Below are 10,859 nucleotides of genomic sequence, written 5' to 3' on the forward strand. Positions count from 1 at the left end.
AAGAGACTTCTGAAAAGGGGGAAAAGGTACGTTTTCCATACTATCAGAGAATTCTCACTTGAGCACCATCGCTGACTTGAGCGTCGGAGTGCAATCGCAGGTACCCCCGCCGGCCGGCCGAAGCACGCGAAGAGAAAGAAGACTTGAAGAATAGGACAACCAAGAGTGAAGAAGACACCTTGTATCGACGTGGATCAACATTACTCAGTCCCCAATATCCATACAGGTACAATTGGCGCCCACTGTGGGGCCGAGTAATCATTATTTCCAGACCCAAAGATCCCAACGCTTGAAGATGGGCTCAACGGCAAACAACAACAACAATGATATCTCTGAAGAGCATAGGACCATACTACAAACCCTCCAGATTCAGATGCAGGAGTTACTCCAAAAAGGAGTCATCGATCAACTTCGCCAGGATGAAGAAAGGAAAAGACGAGAAGAAGAGCGTCAACAACACGCAGAGGAGATAGCACAATTGAAAGAACAGAACAAGAGATTGTTGGATAGACTTGAGCAATCTGAACGCGAAGGGCATTCACGTGCACCTTCTCCATCACCGTTCCAATCAGGAACAAGAACAATAGCCCAGGCTATACCTCACACGTCACTCGTTCAACACACCCGTCAGAGTGTGAAGCCAGTAACCCCAAACGAGGTAGCAAACCCGAAAGGCCATCCGTTCACTGATGACATCATAGCCACTCCTCTCCCTGACAAGTGGAGGGGCCTAACGATAAACCTTTACGACGGTTCCACAGACCCAGACGAACATCTGAATATATTTAGAACTCAAATGACCCTTTACACGACCGACCGAACGGTATGGTGTAAAGTCTTCCCCACCTCTCTCAGGGAAGGCCCCCTTGGATGGTTTTCGGACCTTCCACCCAATTCCATTGCAAGCTTCGACGCTTTGGAATTGAAGTTCACCACGCAATACGCCACAAGTAGACCTCATCGGACATCCTCCATGTCTCTTCTAAATGTCAAACAAGAAAGGGGAGAATCATTGAGAACATTCATGAACAGATTTAGCAAAGTGTGTATGAACATTCGTAATCTTAATCCAGAAATAGCCATGCATCATTTGGTCTCGGCCATACTACCAGGAAGGTTCACTGAAAGCCTTATCAAACGACCTCCGTGCAATATGGATGAATTAAGAACAAGAGCAACAAAGTTCATGCAGATAGAAGAACATATTGACTATCATCGAAAAACTTATGCTGAGAACACGGACAAGAGCAAAGGAATTCGTCCCCCCACAATACCGACCGACCGAGAACGACATCGCCCCAATGGGGGACCCCGTTTCCACAACTACACTCCCTTGATTGTACCAAGGGGTAAGGTTCTCGACGAAGCACTGCAGATTGAATTGATTCCGACATTGAGGCCATCACAAACCCCTCCCAATGCCGACACCAGTAAACGTTGCCAATACCATCGTAACTATGGCCACACGACCGAAGGATGCCAAGCACTGAAAGATAAAATTGAAGAGCTCGTCCAGGCCGGTCATCTGCGCAAGTTCGTGAAAACCACCATCACTGCACCCAGGTCACCCCAGCGTGATCATGATCCCCGCGAACGTTCGGGACGAAGAGACGACCGGACCCGTGACAACCACTATCGTTCAAACAGAAGAAAAAGAAGCGAAAGTCCGATCAGACGAACGAGGCCTAAAAGCGAAAGCCCTGAACGTAGAAGTCGAACTAAACAAAAAGTTCGCACAGTCATCAATACAATCGCTGGACCGGTGTCGCTCGGTCAGCCCCCTCAAGAAATTAATTACATTGCAGGTGGCTTTGCGGGTGGAGGATGCTCTAATTCAGCAAGAAAAAAACATTTGAGAGCAATTCAATCCGTTCATTCGACTCCCACGCAACGCCGACCGCATATACCACCAATCACTTTCACTGACGAAGACTTCACAGCAATCGATCCATCTCAAGATGACCCCATGGTAATAACTGTGGAGATAGATAAATTTGCAATTGCAAAAGTTTTGGTAGATCAGGGTAGCTCGGTCGACATCCTATATTGGGAAACGTTTAAGAAGATGAAGATTCCAGAAGCAGAGATACAACCCTACAACGAGCAGATAGTTGGTTTCTCAGGGGAAAGAGTGGATACGAAAGGATTTATCGATCTATACACCACGTTCGGGGATGATTACCTCAGCAAGACCATCAACATACGATATCTACTCGTTAATGCCAATACATCGTACAATATTTTGCTCGGTCGACCATCTATCAACAGATTGAAAGCCATTGTCTCAACTCCTCATTTAGCTATGAAGTTCCCCTCGGTCAATGGAGATATAGCAACCGTGCATGTAGACCAGAAGACAGCACGAGAGTGTTATGTAGCTAGCCTGAAGGTGGAGCCGACCCGAAGGCTTTATACCACGTCAGCCGAACGGACCACAGAGCGAAGAGGTCGGTCAACAGAAAGACGCTCCAGAGGAAGAGAATCTAGAAGACACTTGGTCGCTTTAGTCGATCTAGATCCTCGACTGGATGATCCCCGAATGGAAGCAGGAGAAGATCTTCAACCCATATTCCTTCGGGACAAAGACCGGAAAACATACATGGGAACATCCCTCAAACCAGACGACCGAGAGACGATCGGTAAAACATTAACAAAGAACGCTGATCTTTTCGCCTGGACGGCCGCAGACATGCCAGGGGTAAAATCAGATGTGATTACCCATCGATTGTCTGTTTATACAGAGGCCAGGCCGATCGCTCAAAAGAAAAGGAAACTAGGTGAAGAACGGCGCAAAGCCGCACGAGAAGAAACCGACAAGCTAATCCAAGCTGGTTTTATTCAAAAGGCCCACTATACGACATGGCTAGCCAATGTAGTGATGGTAAAAAAGACGAATGGAAAATGGAGAATGTGCGTAGACTACACAGACCTTAACAAGGCGTGCCCAAAGGACTCGTATCCTCTACCTACTATCGACCGGCTGGTCGACGGTGCAGCCGGTCATCAAATCTTAAGTTTCCTTGATGCTTATTCAGGTTACAATCAAATACAAATGTACCACCGTGATCGAGAAAAAACCGCGTTTAGAACAGATTCTGATAATTTCTTCTATGAAGTCATGCCGTTCGGCCTCAAGAATGCAGGAGCCACATACCAGCGACTCATGGATCACGTATTCCACGACATGATCGGTCGGAATGTAGAAGTATACGTTGACGACATCGTCGTCAAATCAGACTCTTGCGAACAACATGTTTCTGACTTAAAAGAGGTTTTTCAAGCCTTGCGTCAATACCGCATGCGTTTAAACCCGGAGAAGTGCGCGTTCGGCGTAGAAGGGGGGAAGTTCTTAGGCTTCATGCTCACACATCGGGGTATAGAGGCTAATCCAAAAAAATGCAAGGCAATCACCGAAATGCGAAGTCCCAACGGACTCAAAGAGATCCAGAGACTAGTCGGCCGTCTCACTTCGTTGTCTCGATTCGTACCCAAGCTTGCCGAACGAACGAGACCCATCATAAAACTTCTGAAGAAGACAAGTAAATTTGAATGGACAGATGAATGTGAACAAAATTTCCAACAGTTAAAAGCATTTCTGGCATCTCCACCGGTCATCCAGAAACCGAACGCACGGGAACCCATTGTGGTCTACCTCGCCGTCTCCAATGAAGCGGTGAGTTCCGCTCTGGTACAAGAAATTGAAGCGGAAGAACGACCAGTATATTTTGTAAGTCGAGTCTTACATGACGCAGAAACCCGGTACCAAATGGTCGAAAAAGTTGCCTTCGCTTTGGTCATTACCGCACGACGGATGCGGATGTATTTCCAAAATCACAAGGTCATTGTTAGGACTAACTATCCCATTATGAAGATTCTCACCAAACCTGACCTCGCCGGACGAATGATAGGTTGGGCAGTCGAACTGTCAGAATTCCACATCGAATACCAACCCAGGGGAGCCATCAAGTCCCAAGCCCTCGCCGACTTCACAGCAGAACTCACTCCCTATCCGACCGAACGGACTCCCCGATGGACATTATACGTAGATGGGTCATCTAACAGTCGTTCGTCCGGAGCAGGAGTTGTACTTGAAGGACCAGGGGAGATTGTTGTCGAACAAGCCATGAAATTTGAATTTAAAACTTCCAATAATCAAGCCGAATACGAAGCTATAATCGCAGGTTTGCATCTGGCGATTGAATTGGAGATAACAAATATAACTTGTAAAAGCGACTCCCGTCTAGTCGTCGGACAACTTACAGGGGAGTATGAGGTAAGAGAAACATTACTCCAACAGTATTTTCATTTCGTAAAAAATCTTCTAAACAGGTTCAAAGAAATCTCCTTCCAACACGTACGGAGGGAAAATAATACTAGGGCGGACGCTCTATCGAGATTGGCTACCCTAAAAAAGAAAGGCGTCCACCGGTCGGCCATACACGTGACCCTGGCTAAACCAAGTGTTGGTACCGAAGAATGCATGGCGACTGACACCCAACCTAACTGGATGACTCCCATAAAACAATATCTTACCGATGGTGTATGCGATCCACATTTGGAGAAAACGATGAAGTTACAAGCCGCCCGATACATACTGATTGGCGAAGATCTTTACAGGAGAGGGTATTCCCGTCCCCTCCTAAAATGCCTTGGTCCAGAACAAGTCACTTATGTAATGACCGAGTTACACGAAGGGATATGCGGAACCCATTCAGGAGCGCGGACTATGTCCGCCAAAATTCTAAGAGCAGGATACTACTGGCCGACCTTACAGGGAGACTGCACTGAATACGTTCAAAAGTGCGTGAAATGTCAAGAGTTCGGCACCTTATTGCACCAAAAACCAGAACACTTGCACTACATCCTATCCCCTTGGCCGTTCGTGAAATGGGGAATGGATATTATCGGACCTTTCACACCCGGAAAAGGGCAATGCAAGTTCCTACTGGTGGGTATAGATTACTTTACCAAATGGATTGAGGCTGAACCACTAACAGCCATCATCGCCCGGAACGTACAAAGCTTTGTGTGGAAAAACATTGTCTGCAGGTTCGGCCTACCTCAGATCATTATCACAGACAACGGTCGACAGTTCACCGACCGTGGGCTAGCTGAATTCTATGAGAAACTTCACATCAAACATATAACGAGTTCGGTCGAACACCCTCAAACCAACGGTCAGGCGGAAGCCGCCAACAAAGTTATTCTCAATGAGTTAAAGAAGAGACTTGGCCCATCCAAGGGAAATTGGACTGAAGAATTGTTAGAGGTTCTGTGGGCTTATCGTTGTACTCCCCAGTCAACAACTCAAGAAACACCTTATAGCCTGACGTACGGCACAGAAGCCATGATTCCGGTCGAAATCGGCGAGCCTTCACTACGCCGACAGACGTTAGACCTAGACTTAAACAAGGAAAGTCTACTAGTCGGCCTCGACCTCATCAATGAATTAAGGGACAAATGCAAGATAAGGGAAGAAGCATGCAAGATACGAGCAGCACGAAGGTACAACTCCAAAGTGAAGCCACGAAGCTATCAGAAAGGAGATCTAGTTTGGCGCATGCGCAGCGACGCCCGGAAGGACGGAGGAAAGTTTTCAAGCAATTGGGAAGGTCCGTTCCGCATCTCCGACACAGCAACAGGAGGAGCTTATTACTTAGAATATTTGTCAGGAAAATCTGTACCGAGAACGTGGAATGCCACGCATCTCAAATTCTATTACAGTTGATGAATAAACTTAGTGCACTCTTTCCTCGCTCGGTAGTTTTATCCCTAAGCAGGGTTTTCTACCGAGAAGGTTTTAACGAGGCACTTTAAATCACCAATCTTGGTCAGAAATTCAATTAATTCACCGTTCATTCGGTCGGAATACATAACGAAAGTTATCCGAATCATAACTTAAACGTTATTCACCAATCTTGGTCAGAAATTCAATTAATTCACCGTTCATTCGGTCGGAATACATAACGAAAGTTATCCGAATCATAACTTAAACGTTATTCACCAATCTTGGTCAGAAATTCAATTAATTCACCGTTCATTCGGTCAGAATACATAACGAAAGTTATCCGAATCATAACTTAAACGTTATTCACCAATCTTGGTCAGAAATTCAATTAATTCACCGTTCATTCGGTCGGAATACATAACGAAAGTTATCCGAATCATAACTTAAACGTTATTCACCAATCTTGGTCAGAAATTCAATTAATTCACCGTTCATTCGGTCGGAATACATAACTAAAGTTATCTGAATCATAACTTAAACGTTATTCACCAATCTTGGTCAGAAATTCAATTAATTCACCGTTCATTCGGTCGAAAGATATAACGAAAGTTATCCGAATTATAACTTAAATGTTATTCACCAAATCTTGGTCAGAAATTCAATTAATTCACCGTTCATTCGATCGGAAGATATAACGAAAGTTATCCGAATTGTAACTTAAACGTTATTCACCAATCTTGGTCAGAAATTCAATTAAATTAACTAACCGTTCACTCGGTCAAAAATTCAATTAAATTACCTTAGTCAGAAATTCAATTAAATTATATATAAATGTCCAAGTTACGCGCGACATCAAATTCTTCATCAAAGCACCGTCGTCCGGTATTAAATTGCGTGGTAGTAGCAACATGAAAATAAATTCGATAGCAAAAAGTAAAATAGTTCAAAACACGCCACAAAGCAATAAAATTGTCTTTAGCCCACACCCCGGGCCCAGGTAATGAAAATATTAAACAATATCAAGGGTGTCATCCGGTTGCATCGACTCCTCCGGCGGTACGGTATCATCTGCACGTGGCATCTCTTCGGCCTCCTCGTCCCCCAGAGGCATCAGACGGCCGCCCACAACATCCATGTTCGAGTCGTATCGCTCATCGTCGTCCGGCACCCCATGGAAAAAGGCGACCTGCCGAACTCCCTGCCTGAATGACTCTTCGTTGATGCGCAACATGAACCCTCGCAGCTGTTCAACTTGAGCACTCAACAATTTCTGCACCACAAACACGAAGGTAAGATACAAATATGCTATCAGCCGAACGACCGCAAGAAGAAGGTGCTCACCATTTAGATCCACCCACTGCTTGGACGACCCGTAAAGGGCTATCAGTTCCCGCGTAGGGAGCCTACACGGTAGTTAATTCACGACCATCCATGCATCACATCTCTGCCACATATTAATGATGCCAGCTATCACGCATTGTTTCAATAACCCCCTGAGCCTTATACGACTCTTCGTCCTTCCATGACCTCGAGCCTGGGGGGCAAGTGTACCGGTCGGCACCGGACGACCGCAGGATTCTCATGGTAAAATTATTACAAAAACCCCTGCGTCTTATACGACTCTTCGTCCTTCCATGACCTCGAGCCTGGGGGCAAGTGTACCGGTCGGCACCGGACGACCGCAGGATTCTCATGGTAAAATTATTACAAAAACCCCTGCGTCTTATACGACTCTTCGTCCTTCCATGACCTCTAGCCGGACGACCGAATGGTTTATGTCGAATAAATCTAATTTAATCCAGAACGTGGTTACACGTGTAGAAAAGAGCAGTTATAACAACCATTGACGAAGTAAAAACACGTTCTCTAGACCACTCCCCTGGTTTTCAGGAAACCACCAGGCACGACCCAAAGACCACTAAGCATGTCTCTAACCATCAACTGATTGGCCCACATGGCCAAGGCCCAGGTCAACCTACTAAAGAGACTTCTGAAAAGGGGGAAAAGGTACGTTTTCCATACTATCAGAGAATTCTCACTTGAGCACCATCGCTGACTTGAGCGTCGGAGTGCAATCGCAGGTACCCCCGCCGGCCGGCCGAAGCACGCGAAGAGAAAGAAGACTTGAAGAATAGGACAACCAAGAGTGAAGAAGACACCTTGTATCGACGTGGATCAACATTACTCAGTCCCCAATATCCATACAGGTACACTTTGAACTAAAGATTATACCCTGTCAATCATAACAACTTAATATTCTGTATTAGTAATACTTTGTTGACTACGATAAAATAATAAATAGGAGTTTATTATATATACAGTTTTGATTTATACATATAAATACATAATTATTTGTAATTGGTGTAGATTCTTCAATATACAGTTTTTTTTTAAGATTCTCTAATTATATATTTATAAATAAATTTTCATTTTAATTAATTTTATAAAATGGTTCCGTAAATGACTTTTAATCCATCTATATATTATAAAATATCATTATTTTTTATCAATGTAGATCTGTAAGTTAACATATTTTTCAAATAATAAATAAGGATTTCTTATGATAAGAGTGGTTTTTTTCTTAATTTTTAAAAAAATATCAAAGGTAATATTTTATAAAAAATACGAGACACGCAAGTCCAAGAGGAAGGGAATTCGCACAAGTAATAGTGTTAGCTAAATATAAAGACAACAAGTTCATGAATTTTCCCGTTGTCTAAGTTCTGATATTTTGTTGCAATAAATTAATTATGTCGTGTTTACCTAATTGCTTAATTCGAATTTAGATGACAATGTCTTTTCATTCATTTGAGGATCAAGCAACTCTTATATTGGAGTTGTGAGTGGTATTTGAAATTATAGGAACCGCGTGTCCTTCGATAGGGGTGGTAGATGTGCTTGAAGTATTCATCTTGATACAGGTAAAAGTTTGGTCGTTGATTTATGCAAAGTCTCGTTGTGCTTCTTTCTGATACTCTAATTAGGTTTTGAACCTAATGGATTGTATGAGGATGGTTGTTTAATGTTTTATTGTGGTTAGTTTGGTTGTTCCTTAGTTAACCAGGTAGATGTTTCGTAGGAGGTAAGGTGTTTTGCTCTTTATGTATAAGGGTTGAACCATCTTTGGAGTGATTTTTTTTTTTTTTATATTGTCCATAAAAAAAAACAAAGATTGGTCTTTAATTATAATCAAGCTATTATGGAAACAGTTATAACCATTGAAAACCATTCATTTAAAATAATATATCTGTTCTAGTCACATACATGACCATTTTTATTAAACAACAAAAAGTAAAGAAATGCAATTTGTTCAAATAAAATTAATCTACTTTTGTGATCTTGAAATTAGTTTTTGATAACAATGCATATAAAGTGGAAAAAATATTAGGTTGTTTAGATTAATGTATATAAAGTAGATTTGTAGAAAATGTTTATTAAAGTTTGAGTGTGATGTGATTGTTGCAATTAAGTTTTAATTTTTTGGAAATGTCAAAATTATTTTATCTTTAAAAATAATTAAAAAATAAAATATGAGATATTTTGTGTAGATTTTGGTGAATAATAAAGAATATGTATTTTAAAAAATTATTTAATTTTTCATTTTATGCCATGCAAAATTAATAATGAAATTTAGGTATTCATAACATATTTCATTGATAACATATTTAAATATATCTTTTTCTTGTGTCTGAATACAAATAAGATCTTATAAATTTTAATGAAACTATTTTCAATAAAGTTATAGCAACTAAACTTAGTTAATAATGTTATAAGTTATCCATGCAAGTTTTGAGTAATGTTTACAATATTTTTAAAGTAACTATTTTATGAAAGTAAATTGAAACCATCAACATCAAAACACACATAGTGTAACATGAATAAAGCAAGGCTAATATGGTTCAATAATGAAATTTTATTTGTGCATATCTTCTTTTCTTTCTTGATAGCAAGGAAACCATATTTTGACCCCATCTTTATTATATATGTTTTGATAAAGTAAATATGTTTATTATTGAAATTTATGTATCTTTATACTTGTTCATCCAGTCTTCTATGGTTATTCTTATTTCTTTCTTACTTTTGTGTCTTGAAATATGAGACATTGTCTTTATAAGGATAATTTTAATTGGATAAGAGTCAATTTAGAATGAATCTTATGATTATATATTTACTAGATGAATATAGTTAAGATAAATTAAGGTAAGAATAAAGTTTTATAAAGATAATTTTGACATTTACTAGTGAATGAAGACTTAAGTAGGACTAGTTAATGGGTATGAAAGATTGATATATCATAAATCTCTATGTCTTTTGTTAAAACTAAATGTTCTAGTTAGAATTCACCATTCTTTAAAAAACAAAATGATTTTTTTATAAAATTCATCTTAAACACATGCTTACAAAACTAGAGAATATATTTATAAAGTATTATCAAAACTGAAAATTTTAGTTAATGATTTAAACAATTGAATAAAACCAATGTTTAATATAAACATTGGAGTTTTTTTTTTTTGTCTAAAGTCGTCCTAAGAGAATATATGGAAATTGAAAAGTTTTTCATAAAATATAAATCACTACAAGAAAACAATGATTTAGCTTCCATATGTATCAGTGAGCTAAGTGTAGACGTGATTTTCGTGGGTCAAACCCACGCAAAGCCGACGCACATTTTTTTTTGCAATCCGACGCATAATGGACGCATGTATAAATTTAAATAAAAAAAATATTTCAGTTGCGTGGACTACGACCGACGCAAATAATAGGAAGCGTGGGTTATAGCCCACGCATAGTTAGAGTTTATTGATTTTATATTTATTTAATGTATAACATGGTAATAAATATTATAATTTTTACTTGTTTATTGTATTTATTTTAATTTTAATAATTTTGGTATATATTAGTTAAATTAAATTGATTACATGTTTATTTTTAAATTATTTTAAAAAATTATCTTAAACAATTTAAAAAGAATTGAAAAATGTTAAAAAATAATAATTGAGTAAAAGAAAAAATGTAATTAAATTTATAAATGTTATATAAAATACTTAAATTTTTTAAAAATTAATTAATTCAATTTATAATATTGTAATAAGTATTTAGATATAAATTAGTTAAATTAAATTTATTAAAT

The 10,859-nt window shown here is 39.8% G+C and overlaps 1 protein-coding gene across 1 annotated transcript; it reads left to right on the plus strand.

The window, feature by feature from the left end:
- Positions 1 to 295: 295 nt before the first annotated feature.
- LOC137820634 (uncharacterized) lies at positions 296 to 5,728 on the plus strand. The gene has a single exon (XM_068624807.1). The coding sequence runs from the start codon at positions 296 to 298 to the stop codon at positions 5,726 to 5,728; it is 5,433 nt and encodes a 1,810-aa protein (XP_068480908.1).
- Positions 5,729 to 10,859: the final 5,131 nt, after the last annotated feature.

Source organism: Phaseolus vulgaris, chromosome 9 (genome assembly GCF_000499845.2).
Source record: "Phaseolus vulgaris cultivar G19833 chromosome 9, P. vulgaris v2.0, whole genome shotgun sequence".
Classification (NCBI taxonomy): Eukaryota; Viridiplantae; Streptophyta; class Magnoliopsida; order Fabales; family Fabaceae; genus Phaseolus; species Phaseolus vulgaris.